The sequence below is a fragment of the Copidosoma floridanum genome, unplaced genomic scaffold (genome assembly GCF_036245765.1).
Source record: "Copidosoma floridanum isolate Cflo_tuat_1 unplaced genomic scaffold, Cflo_Japanese_pri ptg000013l, whole genome shotgun sequence".
NCBI lineage: Eukaryota > Metazoa > Arthropoda > Insecta > Hymenoptera > Encyrtidae > Copidosoma > Copidosoma floridanum.
The window spans coordinates 4,046,584-4,071,846 of NW_028321890.1; the positions used below are offsets into that span (position 1 = coordinate 4,046,584).

General features: G+C 31.3%; 1 protein-coding gene across 1 annotated transcript in view; it reads left to right on the top strand.

The window, feature by feature from the left end:
* The window catches only part of LOC149374799 (uncharacterized), a 55,054-nt gene extending 46,764 nt beyond the window's left edge, over positions 1-8,290 (top strand). Inside the window, exon 6 of the mRNA XM_089591701.1 lies at positions 8,203-8,290. Within this exon, the coding sequence (XP_089447827.1) occupies positions 8,203-8,290 (88 nt within the window). The remainder of the gene's footprint in view (positions 1-8,202) is intronic.
* The last annotated feature ends 16,973 nt before the right edge of the window (positions 8,291-25,263 follow it).

Below are 25,263 nucleotides of genomic sequence, written 5' to 3' on the forward strand. Positions count from 1 at the left end.
ACATTGACAACTATATTCCGGCAAAAGTTCCATTTGATTAGTACATAAAAAAGTAAGTTATCAAATATATGCTCCATGCACTTCACAATGTATGGCTCTGTTCGGAAATGATGCGTTGGTCAAGTATTAAGTTGATACCTACCCCCACCTAGGCTTAACTAACCAACTGTGTGTTCGCACATGTAAACAATATAATCAGCTGATCACGTTTTGGTGCACTTTGAGCGCTTTCAAGTCCTCTCTTTAACCACAAAAGCGCTCAAAGTGCGCCAAAACGTGATCAACTGATTAACTATTTTTTACATATGCGAACACACGGTCAGTTAGTTAAGCCAGGGTAAGGGTAAGTAGCAACTTAATACTTAACCAACGCATTGTTTCCGAACAGAGCCCTTGTAGTTTTTGTCGTACAAGTCATCAAAATGTTTGTACAAAAAATTTTTTTAAGAAATTACGTTAATCTACATTTTCCAAGCAAGGTACAAGAGAAATGATAATAGATTGAATAGTCACATATATATTATAAAAAGAAGTTTACAAATTCCAATTAATAATTTTATGGTAGGACCATATAATAAATTTTGTTGTTCTCATAAAACTGTCGTATTAATTTTGTTCATTGGGCATCTTCTCAAACTCTGAAGTATATTTTTGATTGTATAAATAAATGGAAAATGGGAGATAGAGTATGTGTGAAATAACAAAATTAAGTTTAAGCGCTTATGAAAATAATATAGAAATATTCCTCTTTGTAGACAAAATCAATCGGTATTTAACTAACCAGTACTTGTTAAAAATAAACAAAAAAAGTATTTAGAAAGAACATTATCTTTAAAGCCGTGAGAAAGTAAGTAACAGCCTTAACGGCAGTTAAAATTCGCTTTTTAATATTACCTATTACCAAACACTACTATGTTAATTCAGTTACAAAAACTTGAATGAAATGGAAAGGAGTTTACAATAATTTAATAATAGGCTGACTTACTATAGTGTTTCTTAAGGCTTCGAAGCGTTTTTTGATCTCATTTTAATTCGCATTAATGAACAAAATCTTTTAAAGTAGTAAAAAGTTGGTATTTATATAAATATTGATATGCATTACTATGAATATTGATGTTCAATAAATTTTCATCTTTATGAGTTTTTGAGCAGTATTTACATCTTATCCGATAAGTAGATCTAAAAAAGTTATATTTTAATAAAAATGTATAAATTTTTTTTTTTTTTTATTATAGTGCTTCACGTCTAGCTTCTATAAAGGAATCTACTGGGATCACTTATCACTTGGAAGAAGGAAGAGGGATAGGAGGCCTCCCATAATAGGAGGGGGGGTAAGGGAAAATTAGGAAATTATGCTGCGAGGAGGTCGCCTAAGTCCTCCTCGAGGAGCATTGCGTAGTGAAAAAGCACATGTGAAAAATCACAGAGGTACTTGCCCGAAAAAGTCGCACTACCCGGGAATCGAACCCTGGTCTTCCGTGTGCCAATCCACGACCAAGCTGACTAAGCAACGGCGCGCTCTCAAGAACATATAAATAATGTAGCCCAAAAAGTATACAGATCATTGTCTTAGACAGTATGATTTAACTACATTTCATTATTTATCATACATTTAAAACATTTATTCATTAAATTTATATGGACATGGAATAAGTAAAGGCCTTGCATTGGTACATGTTGGAATTTTGAAACAACTTGTGTTAATTTTTTATTGTAAATATTTCTGACTTATCTTCACTTCAGAATACATTTGATTTTTTGGTGATTTTAATGAAAAAGATACATAAAGACCAGTTACTCACGATACAAACTTTTTTTAAAGCAGTCTTACTGTCATCAGTTACGGTTTACAAATAAAGGTTAGCAGTATAAAATATTAATTGAAATAAGCATTTTTATATGAAATCTACATTTTTAGTTTATAACCAATAAATGTTTACCAGAAAGGCTAAAATTAGTGATTGAAAGATCAAAATAATGAAATTCTCGTACTAGAAGGAAACAACATTATAACCTCAATTTAACAAAAAACTTTTAAATCACGGCAAATATTTTTAAAAAATAATGTTTTTTCCCACTTATAAACACAATTATTTAAAAAAAATTTTTTTTTTTTTACTACAAAAACTCTCATTACTTTTACAGAATGTCAAAAAAAACGAAGGGCTAACGAATCTCATAATCAAATTGAGAAAAGCAAGGGTGGTCCCTTGACAACTACTTAATTTCAGAAATTAAAATCCAACGTGAGAGATAAATCTGCTAAAGTTTTTTTGTTGAAGTGTTATCAAATAATTAAGCATAGTTCAAGCAAATCAGTCAGTACTAAGCTAATCTTTGTATCGAAATTAAATAAAAGTTTGGCAAATATTCAAGATGTGATTTTATTAGGGCTTTAGGCGAGGTTTACAGCAATAGACAATAAATGTTGTTTATTTTCTTAAAAAACATATTTTTTCTAATATTTTTATTGAAGATACTAAATTCTTAATAAATAATGCTTTACTCACTGTTGAACACGAATTTACTTACATTTTTATTATTAAACCTTAAAATCATGTGAGAAGACAAACAAAAACATATTACAGCATAAAACTTATTGGCTTATCTCGTTACTAAGTTCAAAAATTGTGAGGGAAGCCTGAGGGGGCGTTAAAGAGCCTGGTGATGCTCTTCTACATAAAGTTTGGGGCTGAGGGGACCTTTTTTGAGACCTTATAAAGTTCATTCCAAAGTCTAAACAGTCGCATAATATGCTCTTATAAAACAGTGCTCAATTCCCTTTATATCAGGCCCTGACTGAGAAATATTTCACACTTATCTTTATCAAACTATGATTTAAGGTAGAAAGTCTGTCATCACTAACAAATCAAACTTTTCTTGAATCTGAAGTATGTAGTACATCAAAATATTTTATGTTATCAAAAATTTTTAAAGGTAGGGTATTGGGACTAGTTTTTGAGATATTTGAGTTTAAATTAACTTTTTAACGTAGGTTCAATGGATTATACTAATAATAGCTTTAAAGTCATACGCAACAAATCAAACTATTTTTATAAAAAATACTCTTCAAATCTTAAAAATTCGTACTTTATTTTGGTATCATCAAATAATGGTGTGACAGCACTAAATAAAAATCAGTTTGTTGATTAACATTTTTTCTGTTACAAAATCATATGGCCATAACCTATAAGACTGTTACATTAAGGTAAATGACGCATTTCACTCGCATGATTACCTGAGTACGGATTTTCTACCTAAAGAAAATTAATGGATGAAAATTGGAAGAATATTATGAAAAAGTTTTTCTTGTACTAGCCACTTATTTTTACACATTTTTTAAATTGTTTAATGTCTTTGTGACATTACCTTGAAGTAAATACATAAATACATTTGTAGTTGACATCTAAATGACTTTAAGCAAAAAACTTATAATCTTTTTGATGGGAAATTTTTCATTAGTGACTGGCTAATTTTATTAAATAATTATACATGATCCAATGTCATTTAAAATGTTCTAGTCTTCTTTTGTCAATGCTTTAGAGTAAATATGTTCCTCAATTTAAGTTTAAGTCTTTGAAAACTATTTAAACTTTGTGTTTAAATTTAAAAAATTTAAATGCTATTCATTTATTTCCAACCACGTCCAATACGAAATTAAATTGTAAATAAAAATTTTTGATTGATTAATTACAACACTGTTTGTATACAGCATGATTCATTATTAAGTTTATTTTCTATTTACGTTGCTGGTTCTTGCCAGTAGCGATAACAGTGACAGAAAAACTTTTAATGTTTAAATACATACCCGTCTTCTGCTTCCCTGTATTTCTCTTCCCTCTACCCACACCTCCCTCTTTTTTTTCCTCGAATTGACGTTTTTATACACGGTGACTATTTTAAAAATTTCGTAAATAATTTTCTTTAGTAAATCCATAAACGTTTGACATTTTTTTTTACATAATTATTATTTTAATTAAAATTAAGATAAAAAATATACGTCGTTAAAAATAATTTCTTTCAGTAGACGTAAAAAATATTAATGGTAAGTATCAAAATATAAGATTTTAATTTATAAAATTCATAGTTTATTTGTAAAAAATACATACATTTAAACTTTTTTATTTAAATGAGACAAAAAAAATTGTTTCTCGTCAGACTCTGGCGATCGAAAGTACTCCATAAAAAAAGTTACTGTAATTTTTTCAGATTTTTTTACTATTGCCTCTGTTATCAGTGACTGTCACAAATTTTAGATTTTTCATGAGAAGGGAAGACAAATCGATGTTTAAGACAAAAAGAAAAAACTTTTTGTTAGTATTATCCCCGTAAACTACGATAAAGATAAGTACTACGTATCTCTTACTCGTACTTACTCATGGGCTTAAATTAGTTGCGCATTGATTTTTTCTGCATATGTGGCCATAGCAAATTAAAATTGTCCAAAATATAAGGTCCAGGATTATATTTTGTTTGTTGCTGTTCATCTATCAATAACGTTTTTCTTAAGATGTAATGCTAGGGTAGTGAATAGTGTTTTGCAAAAATTTTTAGAAGTACTTTGTTTTGTTTACTTCAATTTATCATATCAGTGACTAAAACGGACCTATACTAGTAGCAAAATAACATACGAAATATGTAAGACTCTGCAAAAGCTAAGACTGGCTCTTTTTGTTGTGGACAGTATATTGCAGAGCTCTATTGCGTAACGTGAAACAGTGCCCTAATGAAAGTTACTGTACTGCGTTTACTTTTATTCAAAGCCGTAACACGATAATGTATCATCACCATGTCATCTGGATGGGCCTTGGTATTTATACAAATAGCTTGAGAAAACTGACCGCTTTCCAAGTATTGACTTTGAATACTGTGATTCTAAATCAACTGATTTTAATCAGAAAAAACTGCAAAAAAAAATTAGTATTAGCTCTAGAATACAAAACATTTAGACCAAACATTCTTTAATCTTTAAAAAACGGAAAGAATAGAGCGGAAACATATTCGCTATCTTTTACTTATAAACATTTTCAAATTATCAAATTTTTTTTTGTTAATTAGTATTCTAGAACTTAGTATAACATATATTTTTTTAATGAACATAAAATTTTCGAATTTATTGTAAGGTATTGGAGAAGGAAAAATTGAATTGTTTGAAGTACTGAATGAATAGAAAAAACTTCTGTTCGTTCCCATATTTTTTGTGAAGGTATTCACTTTTTTATAAACAGCGTTATACTTACTTCTCATTACAAATCAATTTACTTTTTCAATAATAAAATTTTAAATTATATAAAAGAAGTAATAAAACCATAATATAGCATAATTTATGGTACTCACAAGAGTCAATAAGTGTAAGAATAATATTAATTTAAATTCTTTAATTAAATTTCTAAACAATACTTGTAAAAGCTTACCACCGTATGAGCCTTATTTGAAAATTAGAGCAATTAGTATGTTGATACAAAATTGAAGTATAGTTGATGGCTTATGCGACGGTACCTGATTACAAATCAATCAATGTATCATCACCATGTTAACTGGATGGGCTTTGGTGTTTATACAATGGCTTGAGGCTGATATAATATGTTTAGATCGAATTATTTTATCGTTGGGATGTAGTGTTATGAGAATATGTGCATGTGGTATGCCATGTTTTTGGAATTCCATAGTATAATTATAGACTGGTACTTTACCAAGGAAAAGAATTTATCTAAATCCCAAATAACTGTTTTAATGAATGAGTATCTATATTTTGCTGTTGACATTCACGTATTGCTCTAAGATTTTAGCTGATAAAAGGTGAGCACATCAAATACCATGTTTTTAAACGTAACTAAGTTATTGTTATATAAAGTCTGCTTACTGAGCCCGCAGGAGGATGACAAAAGTATAGTTGTATGGTTGTGAATCTGTATAGCTCACCCTGAATAGTTTTTTCTGGTTTTACCAGTTGTATGAAACCAAGATAAAATAGGTTAATTACCCTTGAAAAAAATATGTAGCAACATAAGCACCTCTAACTACGCAATCTACTGCTGATACCCCTGGCATATATATATGCACCAACCCCCAAAAATTATTTAAAACTTAAAAATTTAGTAACTGCGTATCTAGAAAATGATGGACTTTTACAGTATACTTGAAATACACGAACAACAGACAGTTTCGTACAACAATATTTCATTTTACAAAAAATACAACTTATACTTGGAATTAAAGTCTTACCACAAACATTTTCAGATATCAAAAACCACGCGGAAAAAATTCTCCAAAAAAAACCTTGTTAGGGGGGTTGGAAACTGAGTTGAGTCTTACAACTATATAATACATCGATTTAATAACAGTGTAAGGTCAGAATAGTTCCATTAAACTGAATACTTCATAGTTTTCTTGATTATAAAAGTTTTCAAAGGAAAGCTAATACCTGGCCAGCTCATCGAATAAAGTCACTTTCAGTTGTACAAAGAACATCACAGCAAGTTAAACACTTTTTTAGAAAACATCTTTTCATTAAACTTGATAATAGCTTGAGTATACTTTAAGCAATGCCGTGCCTCATAAATAGTATTCAGTTAAATGGACTGGATGTTACTATCATTGATTGACAAACTAAAACTTTTTTATTACTATTTTTATTATGTACTTGTAACTAACGCATCTACAGTAACTTATTAAATATATAAAATTATTATTTTTAAAACTCATTAAATACAACTAAACATAAATATAAGCCTTGTGAGTCATTATCTTGACAGCTCATCGGGTGAAGCCACTTTGGATTATAAAACCATCAGTACAGCAAGTTGGATAGTTAATTGAAAAATATCTTTTTATTTAACGAAATAATACCTTTAGTGTGCTTTCAACAATCGCTGTGCCCTGTATATCGTATCGAGTAGAAAGGACTATATGGTACTATCATTGATTTACAAACCAAAATTTTCTTATTACTATTTTTATTATTTACTTGTAATTATAACATTGATTGTATCTTTTTATGTATGTGTGTAAATAAATTATAAGTAAAACTGAATAAATACAACTAAATATAAAAATAAGATCTGTTAAATCACAGTTAGAAGCCAGAAGCGTGACCAAAAGGTAGACCAAAGGGGGACCGCAAAATTATGATGGTACTAGAAGGGGGAGGGGTCTAAGAAAATGTTCTTTTAATTGGTTTAAAATAAAGGACGAATGTAAGGATTTTTACCTCATTTTGAGAAAAGGCTTATGAGGTATTACAAAATTTTAAAGGTAGGGTAAAGACAAGCAAGGATGAGTTAAAGACTAAATTTGGTCTTCCAACTAAACAATATGAGATTTGTATTTTAATCTAAAATCTCTATATAATATAAAAAGACATCTTTCTATATCTTTTTATATTATGTAGTGATTTTAGAGGGTCATTTCACGCAACCTTCCCTCCAACTCCCCATCCCCCCCACCTCCTTAGTTCACACTTCGTCACCTCCTTAAATGAGGTTAAACTCTAACAATTTTAAGATAATTTTCATCGGGTTAAGCTATTAGTGAGCTTTGCCCCCAACCCCTCTCAGCACTGCTACTCGATTTTAATGACCCCCTTTCATACCCACATCTACCTCCCTTAGTCCCCCTCTTTATAAGGGCGAATTCTGTCAGTTTATATTAGACATATTTTTATTGGGTTAAAATTTTGTTTATTCTTCCTCCGCCCTCCTCTTTCCCCCTTATACTTCTGTAATTCAATAACCAAATAACCCAACAAGCCCCTCTTACAATTTAAAGGAACTCCCCTCAGCCTCCCATTAGCAGCATCTCTTAGTAAATGAATATTTTGCTTTGATTCGCTCGATCGGCCAAATGTGGGCTAATCAAGCCTCGAATCAGTTTGCAAATTCTATTTAATTTGTAGGTCGTGAATCGACCTATATGGAAATTGGAGAAAAATCATTATTCTACTTATTTTCTTTCACACCAAAAAACAACAACCAAGTCTCTTTAAATACCAAGATATTGGATTTATTCAAACAAAAACGAAATTCGTACAATGAATATGATCGCTGCCGCTAGAAGTAACCGCGTCACGATAACAATTCAATTGACGGAGTGGAAAGAAATTTGAACTAAAACAAATAAAGGAAATTTCTTTGGAACTGTAGACTCAAGTCGATTTATTTGACGAGCTTGAAGTCTCAAACTAAAAGACAAATCGATACTTAGCAAAACTCAAGTAGATTGGACTGAGGCTGGCGAACTCGAACGAGGCGAGGCAAAATGGCTGCAAAAGGCCTTGCAATCTGCCAGCTGAAGGCTGAGGAGGTGCTCTGACTCCGGCGTAACTTAGCCTAAGTGAAAATTCGCTCAGGCCCGCTGCTAACCAAGGAGTGGGCAGAGAGGAGAGCTCGAGAGGAGCTCGAGCTCTCGTTTCGAAGAGGCGCCGAGAGCGGGGGCCCCGCACACAGCCATACAACGCGTACAACATACTTGAAATCTATGAAGGCATAAGTAAATTTGGCTTGTGCGTTCGCGTAGGCCCCCCTCCAGACACCCCGACTACACAAAAGCGTCCACGTCGTCGCGAGTATCGCATGCCCCCGTCCAAACCACCACAAACAAAGTTAACACGAACAGTAAAGTAAAACTATATAAGTGATCATATCATTTTTAGTTAAATTACTTTTTGCACCCTTACTCTTAATTCTTCTTGCACTTTTTAAGAAAACTTTTTAGCCTTTCTACGATTTTCCAATAGCTAGATTCTAACTCTTGTCAGCTTCACGTTATTTCTTGTTCAAATGTAATTATAATTTTAGTTGAAAATTTTTTAGCACTATTTTATACTGTCAATTTTAACCTTTTTTATTGGGTTGAATTTTTGTTTTGTCCCTTTCTGCTCTCTCTCATAACTTTATAACCTAACAACTGGGAAATTCAAAAAAAATTTGAAGAATTCTCTTCTGTAACCCTTCAACTGAATCTCTAAATAAGGTATAATTTTATTGGTGCTTGTGTTATCTTAAATAATATAAATATTTGCACCTTTTGTCTCAACTCTCCTTACATATTTGAAGAAACATCTGATTTCTAGCAAATTAGCACATTTCTACACTACCGTTGAGGTAGTGCTATTATGCGCTGATTTTTTTTTCTTAAATTTTCTAAAAGCTTATTAACTGGATGTTCGAATGTGTATGAAAACATGACGTTATATTAAAATATTTTATAACAACGAATAAACCTAATAATAACATTACCTGTGAACCTTGCTTGTAGCCCTGTTTACCACGAAAAGATAGAAATCATATTTATTGGAATATGTCAAATAATGCGCATTGTCATAAAACAATATGTTAATGATAATTCCATTAATTTAATACATTTATTGTTTTTTTAAATTAACTGTGCAAGATAATTTTGGACCATTTTATTCTTATGCTACTGTAAAAAAATTAAATTTTTTTTTATCTACGGTTAATTAGATAACGACAAAAAATTCTTTAGAAACAATATTTTCTATTTCTAAATTATCATTATCACGTGTTATTGACATATAAATTCCATTTTTATTTTTGCATGTTAATGACGCAGCATATAAATGACCATGCGACAAAAAAGTTTTTTCAAACTTAATTCAATTTTACCATGAGTTTGACCTTGAGATCTATTGATAGTCATTGAAAACGCTAAGTCTAAAGGAAATTGTTTTTTGCATAAAATAAAACGTAATAATAATAAATTTTCTGAATTAAGAGTTATTTTTAGTATAAAAACTCTTTATCTAATTCTTTTTTCAGTTGTAATTTTTTCTTCAATATCATATTAAGGTACTTTATGATTTGTAATCAGGTACCGTCGCTTGAGCCATCAACTATACTTGAATTTTGTATCAACATACTAATTGCTCTAATTTTTAATTAAGGCTCATACGGTAGTAAGCCTTTACAAGTATTGCCCAGAAATTCAATTGAAGAATTTAAATTAATATTATTATTGGATTTATTAACTCTTCTAAGTACCATAATTAATGCTATATAATGGTTTTATTACTTCTTTTATATAATTTGGAATTTTATTATTCAAAAAGTAAATTTATTTGCAATCAGAAGTAAGAATAACGCTGTTTATTAAAAAGTGAATACCTTCACAAAAAATATGGGAACGAACAGAAGTTTTTTCTATTCATTCGGTACTTCAAACAATTCAATTTTTTCTTCTCCAATACCTTACAATAAATTCGAAAATTTTGTGTTCATTAAAAAAATATATGTGATACTAAGTTCTAGAATACCAATTAACAAAAAAACATATGATGATTTGAAAATGTTTAGAAGTAAAAGATAGCGAATATGTTTCCGCTCTATTCTTTCCGTTTTTTAAAGATTGAAGAATGTATGGTCTAAATGTTTTGTATTCTAGAGCTAATACTAAATGTTTTTTGCAGTTTTTTCTGATTAAAATCGGTTGATTTAGAATCACAGCATTTAAAGTCAATACTTGGCAAGCGGTCAGTTCTCTCAAGTTATTTTTATAAATACTATGGCCCATCCGGTTAACATGGTAATGATACATTATCGTGTTACTGCTTTGAATAAAAGTAAACGCAGTACAGTAACTTTCATTAGGGCACTGTTTCACGTTACGCAATAGAGCTCCGCAATAGACTGTCCGCAACAAAAAAAGTTAGTCACAGCTTTTGCAGAGTCTTACATATTTTGTATATTATTTTGCTACTAGTATAGGTCCGTTTTAGTCACTGCTATGATAAATTAAAGTAAACAAAACAAAGTACTTCTAAAACTTTATGCAAAACACAATTTACTACCCTAGCACTACATCTTAAGAAAAACCATAATTATAGATGAACAACAACAAGCGAAATATAATCCTGGACCTTATATTTTGGACAACTTTAATTTTCTATGGCAACATATGCAGAAAAAATCAATGCGCAACTAATTTGAGCTTATGATTACGAGTAAGAGATACGTAGTGCCTCTTTCTCTCTTGCTCCTACAAGCTCTAATATGTTGCGCAGCGGTCTATTCTGCACACATTAACAGAGCAAACTTGCCCCTCCAAAATAAAGAAATTTGCAATATTTCTGATTGGCTCTTTTCATCGCGAATGGTCTATTGCGGAGCTCTATTGCGTATCATGGAACTGCGCCGTTACTTTATTTGCTCCAGTATCGAACAATCGTGAAAAGGTTCTTAAGAAAACAAAGTTGGCTGGTATACTAGAGTTAATCCTTACTCTGTCAAGTACTGCGTTTTTTGGAGCAGCACATCTGTATATGGGAAAATATATTTAGACTCTCTTTAACATATTACAATAAGCAATAAACATTCTCGTGATAAAAAAGAAGTTTTGATATAGCTCTTTGATATTTATGATGAAATAATTTGATGTTACCGAATACCAGAAAAGTTAAAAACATGATTCATCATAAATCTTATAGAACACTAACGATTTTTTAATTAATAATGTTCTATTAACATACCATTGTTTATTTTTAAACACCTAAATTTTTTATAATATACAAGGAAAAATCGAATTTAGTACAATTTTAATTATACGACGTATTAAAGAATTAATAAGACAAATGATCAAAATTATATTGACATTTATAAAAAGTTTAATAAATAATAGTAAAAAACTTATTCAGCTACATGCGTTTCAGTTTTAAACCCAAACAATAATTCTTAAATTCAACTTTAAGATAAAATATGATCCATCTCAAAAACAGAGTTCTAATTGTGTAGGGTTATAATTGAAAAATTTGTTTTTCTTTTGTACAATCGTATTTTACATTATCTAGATGGCAAAATTAAAAATATTTATTCAATTGTAATGGAATAAAAAGTCAAAAAAAGAGAATGTTAGTCGGATAAAAATTTCTTAGAAGCACTAAATTTATAAATAATAGAAGTTCAACAAGCTATTACCATTTTTCTAATAAAATAAGATTTTTTGTATTTTGTCCCATTCTTTAAAATTTTAAGTCAATAACTTTTTTTTTAAAATCGTTTTTCATGGCTTTTTATGACTATAGTGCTGATACTAACAAGAAAAAAAAAGCCTCCTGTAAGCCTCCTCTCAACCTCCCCTTAAAATAAGAGAAAACTCAATCTCACTAATATTTAAAGCAAAGTCACTAAAATTGTTGTAATTGGTAACCACGAAAACTACTGAATCGATTTTGCTGAAATTTCGCACACTAATTCATGATACTTCCTAGATGGTTTTAGTATAGTTTTTATCTCAAAAAATTGAATAACAATAGCAATATATGAGCTCAAAGTTTTGCGGAAACACGCCAGTTTTTCACTTTAGTTCAGTAAAATCCGCTAGGTGTCATCGACATAAAATTGAAGCAACCTGCAACATAATGAAATAAGTGTGGTTATAATAGGCCAGAGTGTCTCGATAGTGATGTAGTCAAGCCTCAGCAGTTTAACGAGCTGTATAGAGAATGCTGATGATAGTCTTGCAGCTGGGTATTTCGGTTACGGACGACACTCTTATCTAAGGGGGGAGGGACCTAGGTGTCGATTTACCCTAAATCTCAACGAGTGCGATCAAAAAAAAAAATCAATGCCAACCGATGCCGTCTCTGCCAAAATACCAGGAGACCTATCTAGCCAGAGCACAATCTGCACCAACTCTTCAGAGTTTTGTGGCAGTCCCACCTGTTGCAGTTAGATAATTTGTGGCTACAAATGTAAGCAAGGAAAAACGGCTCTAAGGGGCACGGGCAACCACAACGGCTACCTTCTTGCGTCGCATCCCCAACGCGCTTATCCAAAAGTTCCCGTCTAACGATGAGTGGTTAGTTATCTGGGGAACGACCCGAGACGAGATATTCTTCGGTCAGCGGCGTACCTCCCTTCATCACAGTCTTTGTACATCGAGACTCCTAGGGTAAAAATCAAGCAACCCGTTGCCAGCTCTTCATCATCAGGAATATTAATAAAGAATAGCCTAGAAGTTTTACCACTGGCATTTTTTGGGGCCATTGTAAGTATTTACGTTCCCTACTTAACCATCGATTTCATCGGTTCTTTTTAGAATGCACCTAAGTGTAAACTATCTTGCCAACAAATACATTTTTATAACCATTTCCAGAAGCGATTCGTCGACTAAAACACTATATTAACTATAGACGGGCACTATTAAAGAAAGTCAGCCATTCACTGGCAGACGTCACCTGCGGAGTTGTTCTTCGCAAGGCTGGACAACCTGGTGACCAACGACCCTATATGTATAAACCTCTTGACTCTAAGCATTTAACCAGGAATCGATGATCCTCTCCAAGGTTTGTGTTGGTCAAACCTATGACAGCTATGAAGGAAAAAAAACTTGAGCACATGTTTTTAATAAGAAGATTATTGTTCTGAGTTGTATCAGGATAATGTGTAAAATTTTCTAACTCAAAATGTTTCACATTACATATCAACACACTACGGTGTTTTATTTAGTAGGTCTCGGGTGAAGCCGAGATAAGGAGCTGCTGTAACCCAGCAAAATAATACCCAAAGATCCATTAAGCATTTTTTTTCACCCCTGCAGACGTTACACATAATTTTTGAAGCTCCCATAACCAACTTTTTACTGCCCTTTGTAGCCCTAGCACAAAATAAAAAAAATTTCGTTTACTTTACCGTTATATATAAAAATATGGGAGTTTTGTAGGGTAAAGACCGTAGAACATGCTATTAATAATAAATTTTGCAAGTTTATCATTATTTGAAGTTATTAGAGGTGATAAAATATCGTTGCCTTTCATACTTTACAGAAAGCAATTTGTTTTAGTTTTGGTATTCGCTATGACAATTTTAAATCTTAGGAAAAAAATTTTAATAAAGTCAGCATATTATTAAAAAGCCTGTATTTTTTTATGGACAACTATACTTATCCTTTTCAAAATGCAAAAGAATTGTTGACCATTGGAAATACAGAGAACTCATACTTGCATTTGAAATCTTGAACCTGACCTATATAATTCAAATATAAGTTCCTTATCTCGTGCTCATGGAAACATCAAAGTTCATAAAGCTGGTTATTTTATTAAATGTATTATCTCCTCTTTTGGGGCGCTTTTGTATAGGATAGATAAGTGGTTATGTAAGTTTTCGACACATTTCTTAATAAGTTTTCTTTTTCCGTTATTAGCTTGTATGACGTTAAGATTGTTTCAAAAACATTATCGTTCCAGAAGGTTTCTCTTTAGTTCCCTTAAATGTTGTCTCTCTTTATGCCAATTTATCCTTAAATTCAATAAAAAGTTGTTTGAGCAAAAAATTGGGCTCTTTTATGAATTCCTTGGCCATTGACAAATAGAATTTCAAGATATTTTTAATTTTCTCATCAATTTCAATTATTTTACTTTTAACAACCAAGTATATAGGCAGAAATGTTAAAACCCAATGGTTATTACTCTTTATAAATAGCTGAAATGATTTTAGAACCGTTGAAGTTAACTATCATTCCATATCAGCCTATATACGCTATAAAGATAAGTGTTTCCTTATTATAAAAACATTGCAGATCAAACATACTTTAAACCTGTTAAACAAGTATAATACATTCTTACAGTTTACAGTAGAGAGAGGGACAAAAAGTCTATACCATTTTTAGACATCTTAATCACACGTATTCCTGGTTCTTTATGTGAAATAGACTTATATAAAAAACTATCTTTTTCTAGACGTTTGTTAATTTTTGTTTATAATCCTGTAAGCCAAAAAAACAATTATTAATTCTTTAATTAATAAACTTTTAAGCTAGCTGATCCTAAAATCAGGTCCAAAAACATCCGAGAGGTTAGGAGGCTCCTTACTGATAATGCATACCCCTGCTATGTTGTTGAAAAATACGTCAAAACGAGGATCAGCTTTCGTAATAGACTTCTTAATAAATTGAGACACCAAACTCTTGATAGGGTTAGTGTTACTATTTTAAAAATTATAACTTTAGCCCAAGAACATTATTTATTGTACTCTCATACTTCCATTCCTTAGAAAGTTCTTTGCGTAAGATTTTTTCTGAATCAAACATGAAAGTAATTTTTTCTAATTTTTGCAAATTAACTGATATTATAAAATTGGGTACAGATAAAATTTCTACACTAAAAAAGGGGGCCATGGTTTACTTAATTTTTTGTAAATTTGGTGCTTGCTATGTGGGTAAAAGTAAGAGACTACTTAAAATTTGTATAAGTGAGCACTAACGGATGGTTAGAAAATAAGATAATAAATCTGCCATTGCTCTTTACTCACTTTAATCGAAACAAACTTTTGATTTTAATAATGTTAAAATTTTAGACTAAGAGAAAAAGAAGTTTTAACGTAAATTCTCTTAAATGGTAGACACTTCTGTTTATGATTACAATGTTAATAAATAACTAGATATTAGCAAATCGAATGTATCTTATAAACATTTCTTTGGAGGTAGTAAGCAGTGAGTCAATCGTAATTATTTTTAATTTATTCTTTGAATGTGTATTATACGTTATCATACGTTTTGTATGTCGTATTCGGAGGACTACGTGCCCTTGGTTTTTTTAGCATTCTCGAATACTTTGCCTAATTTTATGTACATGCTCCTTTGCGATACTTAGTTCAATTATGCTTCAGCTTTATTGTATGTAGTTTATTGTATTAACTTTTCTTTAATCTATAATGTAGTTTCTAAAAGAAAAATTTTTTAATAAACAATTATTTTTATAAATTTTAAATTATGTACTAAGTTTTCTTTGCTTCACTTGCAGCGTCATGTTTTGTTCTGACACATGCATTGGTATTTATACGAAATTTTTTTTATAATACTATTTTTGTTATTTTTAGTTTCATAATTTTTTTTGTTGTATATTTTTATTAGTTGCCCTGAGAATCATGTCAGCATGACATCAAAATATCGGCAGTTTTGTTAATTAGTGAAATAAAATCATGCTCCAATTACCATTTTGTCTGCAGTTTGATTCTTGATTACACGACTATGGAGCACGTTTGTGGATGATTTACCTTCACATTAAAAAAAAAATATTTATGTAAATTAAACGTAAAAATAGTTTAGAATTAGAAAATTTTATTGAAAAAAAGAAATTAGCGAATTAAAAGTTAAGATATAAATTTAAACAACATTATTTAGTAGAAGCATATGACATGATATGTTTATGTGTTACAATTTTGTAAAAAATGATTGAAGTTAGAATTCTGATCCTGGATAATTGTAAATAACATTTTCCTAAGTACCATAATTCTTTCTATATTTTTTAGTGAAATTGGTTTACTTTTGTGATTACTTCATACACGTTGTAAAAAACAATAATTTAAAAAAATCTAACTTTGAGATTCTGTACTAAAAACCTTATTTTATGAAAGTTAAAGTTATGTATAAAATAATTACCTTTTTGTATTATATAGTGTTTTTTCGATTAGTATACATCAAAAGTAATAGGTACGAGACGGATGGAATTTAAAAACAAAAACAAAAAAAATTTGAACAAATGTACAGAAGTATAAATGAACTATCATTAAATTACTGTATCTATGAATGGTTATTTTTTTTCTTTGAATAATTCATTAGGAAGCTCTGTCTCTTAGTGGTTTTATAAGGCTACTGGCAATGACTACTACGGTTCCTCTTATTTTTTTACTCTTTGAGTTTTAATAAATATGTGTGATCATAATATGTCATACGATGAAACGTATTTATTTAAAACTCAGTATTAGGAAAAAATTTTACAAAAAAAAAAGTCAACGCTCATCAAATTTTATACTTATCAATATTTCTATATAGCCATAAATGTATTCGACGTTTCTTTTACTCGGTGTTGATAAGTGTTAAATTGATCTATTTGCTTTCTGGGCGGTGTGGAAGAAGTATATAACTATACATAGCTAAAACATCTTTTACTGAAAGTCGTAAGAGCTTCTGCTTGCAGTTGCTGGCTACAGCCAGTTTCAGTTCATGTACAGTTTGTACATACAATAGTCTATCAATGTATTATAGACTGAGCTGCTAAAAATGTGTAGAATTATCCTTTATATTACAAAGGGTGCTGGATAGGTAATATATGATAGGGGAAGGGCACTTAAGAATATGCAGGGAGCAAAGTGGTTTTGGGGGGAGGAGGCTTACAACAATCTAAGGGAGACTTTTAATGGGTCAAAATGACGGTAAAGAAAACGGAATTTTCTTTTACTTTGTGCTGGGGCTACGGATGGCTGTAAAAAGGGGGCTTTGGGGGATTTTAAAATTGCGCGAAATGTCTGCAGAGGTGACAGAAGGGCTTAGTAGATCTTTGGGTATTAATTTGTTGGGTTACAATATTATTGACATTGAGTTTTCTCTTATTTTAAGGGGAGGTTGAGAGGGGGCTTAGAGGGGGCTTCTTTTCTCTTGTAAGTATCAGCAATATAGTCATAAAAAGATATAAAAAACAATTATAAAAAAAAAGTTATTGACTTAAAATTTTAAAGAATGGGACAAAATACAAAAAATCTTATTCTATTAGAAAAATGGTAATAGCTTGTTGAACTTCTATTATTTATAAATTTAGTGCTTCTAAAAAATTTTTATCTGACTAACATTCTCTTTTTTTGACTCTTTATTTCATTAAAATTGAATAAATATTTTTAATTTTGACATCTAGATAACGTAAAATACGATTGTACATAAGAAAAACAATTTTTTTCAATTATAACCCTACACAATAGAACTCTGTTTTTGAGATGTATCATATTTTATCTTAAATGTGAATTTAAGAATTTTTGTTTGGTGTCAAAAATCGAAACGCATGTAGCTGAATAAGTTTTTTACTATTATTTATTAAACTTTTTATAAATGTCAATATAATTTTGATAATTAGTCTTGTTAACTCTTTAATACGTCGTATAATTGAAATTGTACTATATTACGATTTTTCCTTGCATATTATAAAAAATTTAGGTGTTTAAAAATATACGTTGGTATGTTAAAAGAACAATATTAATTAAAGAATCGTTAGTGTTTTATAAGATTTATGATGATTCATGTTTTTAACTTTTCTGGTATTCGGTAACATCAAATTATTTTATCATTAACATCAAAGAGCTGCATCTCATTTTTTTTTTATTACGAGAATGTTTATTGCTCATTGTAATATGTTAAAGAGAGTCCAAATAAATTACTAATATTTAGTGTTCATAACAAATTTTATTTTAATTCTTAACAACCAGATTTAATCTATAAGTCTTACTCTTGAATAAGAAATTTTTTCCTTAATATTTTATTGCTAGTCCACAAATATCATAAATAATTATTAACATTTTATAGTACCTATTTACGATATCAGATAAGCTTTATTAAAAAATGTAACATTTGTTTCACGTTATATTTAATATGCACTGTTAACAGTATTCAAATACAATAGCAGCCTTTAAATTTTCTCAACTGTCTTTGCTTTACATTATTATATAAATGTCAAAACTGACCAAGCTAATCATTTTAGAAGGGTTTTAACAATTTTTTAAATCATTTTAAAAGAGAATTGTTGTCATCATTGTTATCACAGTCATTATTATTATAATGATCATAATAAGAAGTATTATTTTTTCTATTATCACAACCGTTATCATTATTGTCATTATTATCAGTATTATAATTTTTTTTGTTACTATTTTTAAAATTTTTAAAGCTATTGTTACTTTTTTTAATACTTAATGTCATAACCAATGCCTTGACGTGCACTAAAAATCGCCACAAATTCTTTTTCCTGTGTATATACTTATCACTTTACTAAAAAGACCCATCTTCTGGGACACATGCCTCAGAATCCGCTTTCGCATTTCAACTTTAAGCTGGGATCATGGAGTTTTGACCATTGACTGAGCCTCCTATCAAAGTATCGTCCTCGTCGTAATCTTGTCTCCTCTTTATTTTGTCTCGTCATCTGCTGATGTGCAAAAACGCGTGGAGGGGGTATACCGAGTATGTGCCTACAGATTCGTGTGGAAATGGGCACATAGGCACATTCTTTCATAGATTCATGCTGAGTATGCTCTTTCATGGAAGAGGTATGACCATATAGTGAGCCTGTAAAGAGGAGAAAAGTGCTTCTCCACTTCTGACTGTTACTATATACAAGAATATATATAAAATGCAGCTGAGCGGAGCAAATGTGTACGGTGAACGACGCCATTAGTTTATTTTTATGCTAGTATCGTATTCTTGTATACCGATACGCTTCAACCTGATATGATAAATATGGATGCTTTTTTCGTTTTCAGATTTTTATGCTAAAATGTCGTAATAACCATTAACTATAGCCTAAGCTTTGAAGGTTCTCTATGAACATGTGCCACTTCTAAACTATGGTAGGCATGTTGCATCGATAGCCGAGGTAGCTAATGCTTCCGTAAAGACGAGTATGATATTTTGGTCCTTGATCCAATTCCTGGCATTTTTTTTATTGCAATTCAACAAATGTTTGTTGCACGATTAATAAATTTTTTGTTTTACATTCTTTCAATATTTATTAATAAAACATGCCTCATGCTATTTACTAAAAGGTAAGTAGAAAGACAACTTTACCTAGGTATCTTCATTCAACAATCATACAATAATCGGCCATACCTTTAGTATTCATGCAAATTATTTAAAGATCGTTCCCTACCTTCTACACGGATTCCTGCGTTAAGATGGCCAACTTTCTTATGTCTTATAGCTTAACGGCCTACCACCTGCGCCGTGCTGTAAGCTGCAATCATGCGTTGTTGCGACAGTTTGCAGCTAACGTTCTTCCTCATTATTTCTGTTGTGCATACACACATCGACCGTTAGTACGACAAATACCAAGATTTAACATTGTTCTGATGAAATATTTTTTTTATCTGTATTCCTCGTATGTACACGTATTGCAAATGACACTTAGTGTGTGAACAAGTGCGTGACTGAATAAAGTGCAACAACATAAACAAAGATTTCCTTGGTCGGAGGTTACATCAGCAAGTTAAGGTTTGCTGTTGTGGCAGCTGCCTGTTGTAGGTTTTTTTATACAATAGGTTAAAGTTATAGTGTATAATGTTATAAGTGTAATGACAATATAAACAAAGTGGTTTTAGAAAGAATTTTTGCTTTCTCGTCATTAATAAGTTTGCTTTTGGCTATTTTACGGTTGTGTGATACCCGGGCTACGATGTTTTTTCAGCGATTGAGTAAAAATGGCAACAAGACCCGATGACTTTTGTCAATACAGGGGCAGCACAAAATTAAAACTTTCCAGTGAAAAACTCTACGGATTCCTAGATGCCACAAATTAAAAGGATCGCTACATCACGTGAATTCAATACGCAGGTAAGCGTTATTTCACTTATATTTAATGAATCGTTGGTTTTAAGACTTGGTCGCGTAGAATTAAGGATGAAAGCGCTTAAAATCCGTGTTTTATTTAAAACTTAAATTTTTTTTATTTGTTCGTTGACAACGTTTAACAGGACCATTGTTATTTATATATATATATATATATATATATATATATATATATATATATACATCATTTCAATGCGAAGGCGTTTGAGAAAACATTGTCAAAAAAAAATTCTGGGAAAAAAAAATTTTTTTGGGACCTTCTAAATTTTGTAAAAGAGTACTTATTTCAACGACTCTATTATTTTATTTTGATAAACAGGGGTACTAGGGACATTTTTATAGCTAAAAATGTTGAACTGAGACCCCACTGAAAAGTATATATATTATTTGTTATTGTATGAACAGTAAATAAAATTTAAAATATCCGACTAAGTACAAACGGACGGGTCATTTTAAAACAATTTTACGTCAATCGCTTAAGGTGGAAACACCCAAGTTCAGAGTTCTAGATTGTATAGCTCAAAATTTAGAATAAATATGCAACTGAAAGTTATGCATACAGTCCAGTAAATAAGCTGGGAAGAATAGAAAAATGGGAAAACACAACCGATTTGAATTGGGCCTTTTCATTGTGTTCCCAGAACCCTTAGGAATATTCCTTATCCTTAACCTATTCTGGCAAATGAAAATTTAAAAAGCTACGGTAATTTAAACCCCCTCTAGGTACCCCAAAAAAGTCATATGGTAAAAAGTTTCGTAAACTTGATATTCAGCCGCCAAAATGGTCTCTTGGGTTTTTTTGTTTTTTTTGTTTTTGGGTCACTGAACACAATAATGATGACAGCGATAATCTCTGAGGTACCTGGTGCCTGGGGTGGAGAGTATTGAAGTCATCTCTTGGACTTTTATGTTCCCTTAATATACCTGTTCCTTTGAGTAGAAGATCTTTTTTTTAGTCGTAGTGGCTTTTGTGACTGTGATCTTAGCGTCTTCCAGCTTAAAATCAGTCTTAATCTTCTTTAGAACCTTTATAAAGCTCTGCCCTTCCAGAACCTCAACGAGAATTTTCTCCTCTTTTTTTTGGATTATGTTGTTTGCCGCTGTCACTGCCATTGATTCTTACCTAAGGGACAAGCTCTCAATTTCTCTGAGCTTTTTTTCCCTTTTTTAGAACAGCGATTAGGAGTCTCCTTCAGAGCTTCTAGACTCCTGTTGTACTTGATTGTCATCACGCTCTTCACGAGTCTAAATTAAATAAAGTGTGTGATTCTTTTTTTTTTAATCTAATCCATCGGTCTTTATTAACAGATTATTATTACCTCGTTCAAGGATATCTCCCATCTTCTTTCTTGTCCCTTCACGGCTATCTTTGAATTAGACAGTAGGCTGAACACCACTTTCATAAATTCTTTTATCGGCATCGTTATTTTGTGTAGATTGTTGTTGCTCGTTCCACCACATCTGCCATTTTTTTTTCAAATTCTGTCAATACAAGATTCTCCTTTGTTTGCTCTATATTTAACTACTAGTAGCCCCCTGTATTGGCTTCGCCCGAGACTTACAAAATAAAACACCATAGTGTGTTGACATGTAATGTAAAACGTTTTCAGTTAAAAATTTTACACATATTCCTGACACATCTCAGAATAAAAATCTTCTTATTAAGAACATATTTTTTCGGAATCCATACAGTTTGTTTGGTCAAATAATGTGTAAAAATTCAAAAAAATAATTGTGCTGAAAAGAACCATGCGTCCTTTATGCCATAAAATAATCGCTGGCCATAAAAAGCCGTTGATTTGCAGTTTCACCCGTGTAATTAACGAAAAAGGCTATTTTTTGAAGCTGTTAGGATTTTAAACTTCCAAAGAATTCATATTAAAAAAAAAAATTTTTTTCTCTTATCTCACAACCTTAATACCAGAGAACCAAAGTCCTGGACCTTAAACCCTACATTTTTTATTGTCACAAAAACACAAATACATTCTCTACTTATTTAAAAATCTGAAGTAGGATCTTTGAAGATTTCAGGGATTGCTGTAAGGGTACAATAAAAAGCTAATCTCTCACGTTCTGGATTCTTTATTTGTCGATTTTGAAGCTGCTGTTCCAATCTTGATAAATTTTCTACGTCAGTTTCTTGACGCCTAAATAAAATTGTATTTATTAGATATAATTAAAGTTTTTCTCCCAATTCATCCTCTTGCGACTTTTAGCATGCTTAAAATTTTTGTGACCCCTAAATACTATTTTCTGTCAACTTTGTTAAGTTCTAATATATTTGTTGGCAAGGTAGTTCAACGTCCGATAACTTAAAAAATGACCAGTAAGCTTTTTAAGTAAACTCTTTCTTGACTTCAGTTAACAGCAATTGTGACTGCCTCGATACCTCAGGGTGATCTTCTCTGGCTTGCTGTTGAAGACCCAGACTGATCGGGAGAAAAACTACAAAGTTCGGAGCTTTGGGCCGGTATAACGTCGAAGACGTTGGTATCTAAAGCACCTTTTTTATTTGCAGATTCAGTCGTTTTGGTGATCTTAGATGGGGCGATTGGTTAGTGATACTCGTCCAGTGAAGGCTATCCTATTGGCTCCAAATTTTTTTCCTTCATAGCTGTTATGGGTTTGCCCAGCGCAGACCTTGGAGAGGATCCGTGATTCCTAGTTAAATGTTTAAAGTCAAGAGGGTAGTACATATAGGGTTGTTGGTCACCAGGTTGTCCAGCCTTGCGAAGAACAACTCCGCAGGTAACGTCTACCAGTGAATAGCTGACTTGGTTGAATAGTGCCCGTCTTTAGTTAATATAGACTTTTAGTTAACGAATCGCTTCTGGAAATGGTATTAAAAATGTATTTGTTGGCACGGTAGTTTACACCTAAGTGGCCCCTAAAAAGAACCGATAAAATTGATGGTTAAGGTAGGGAACGTAAATACTTATAATGGCCCTAAAAAGCGCCAGTGGTAAAACTTCCAGGCTATTCTTTATTATTATTCCTGATGATAAAGAGCTGGCTACGGGTAGCTTGATTCTTATCTTAAGAGTCTCGATGTACGGAGACTGTGATGGAGCGAGGTATGCCGCTGACCAAAGAATATCTTGTCTTTGGGTCGTTTCCCGGATTACCAACGGCTGATCGTTAGACAGGAACATGTGGGCAAGCGTGTTGGGGACGCAACGACTAAGAAGGTAGCCGTTGTGGCTGCCCGTGCCCCTCAGAGCTGTTTTTCCTGGCTTAAATTTGTAGCCGAAAATTCTCTGACTGCACCAGGTAAGATGGTGGGACTGCCACACATCTCTGAAGAGTTTGTGCAGATTGTGCTCTGGCTAGATATGTCTCCTGGTATTATGCCAGAGATGTAATCGGTTAGAATAAATTTTTTTTTTATCGCTTTCGTCGAGATTCAGGGTGAATGGAAACCTAGGTTCCTTCCCCCTTACAGAGAAGTGTCGTCCGTTACCGGGATATCTAGCTGCAAGACTATCATCAGCATTCTCTTTGCAGCTTGTTGAGCTGCCGAATCATGACTGCATCACTATCGAGATGCTCCATGACGTATTATAACCACACTTATTTTATTTCTGTTGCAGGTAGCCTCGATTTTATGTTGATGCCACCTAGCCAATTTCACTGAACTAAAGTGAAAAGCTGGCGTATTTTTGCAAAACTTTGAGCTTATTTGTTGCAATTGTTATGAAATTTTTTAAGATCAAAACTATACTAAAACCATCTAGGAAGTATCCTGAATCAGTGTGCAAAATTTCAGCAAAATTGGTTCAGTAGTTTTCGCGGTTAGCGATTACAACGGTTTTAGTGACTTTGCTTTATATATTAGTAAGATGACCCTAAGTTTCTGGTATATTCTGGATCCATGTCGGTGATGTTGTTGAGAATTATGATAGCACTGACGTTACTGCCTCTACTTGCACTGCTTTGCATCCGGCCTTATTTACCACTGGACAAGAATATAAACCTCTACTGTGATCGTTTTTATCTAAAGCTGTCTTTTTTTTGTGCTAGACGCCTTTTTTACCAACTTGAGAATCTGTGAGGCCAATACCAATTTTCTGGGCTTTCACCAAGCCATAACTGGTAACTGATTTCTTCTATTATTAAAATTATTATTATTATTATTATTATTATTGTTACTATGATCATAAGACAGTACTGTTATGTCCTTATGTTATTCTTATTACTATCATTATGATTATTATCATTACATATTTTTATCATTATTGCAATGATCATCATCACTGTATCTATTGTCATTACAATTATTAATCACTATAATCTTTTATTATATACACATGTAATCATCAGTTTCTTGTAGTCCCTCCAATTTTCTTGCAGATTTGTTTGCAACAATATTCTGCAACAACAGATAATAACTTTTAAAATTAAGAAAAAATTGACTTAAGGTCTTGAGGTGTTGATAATAAAAACTAAATAGTACTTGAAAATCATTAACGATATGTTTATTGACAATTTTTATTTCCCTTTAACCTTTCTGTTTTAAGTTATTTGTGTTTTTTTATAACTTTTAAACTGTAATATTCAAGAAAAAAAGATGTATCAGCTTTTCCATCTAGTAAAAAATAAAAAGGAATCAATTATAATTCAAGCAATCAAAGAATAATTTAAATTCCAATTATAAAGTTGAAAGAACGGAAAAATGTAAGACATGAATATACAAACAATGAAACAAATTTTTTTAATTCATGTGCATAAAATTATTTTAGTAACACAATTTATTAATCTTTTTGTTCCTGTTCTTTACCATGTACAAAAACTTTTCTTGTTCAGTAGCTTATGATTATATTATTTTATTATTATTATTTATTTTATAATCAATCTTATTAGTATTACTACTTATTTTTATAATTATTTATTATCATTATTATTATTATTTTATTTTTCATTTTATTATTA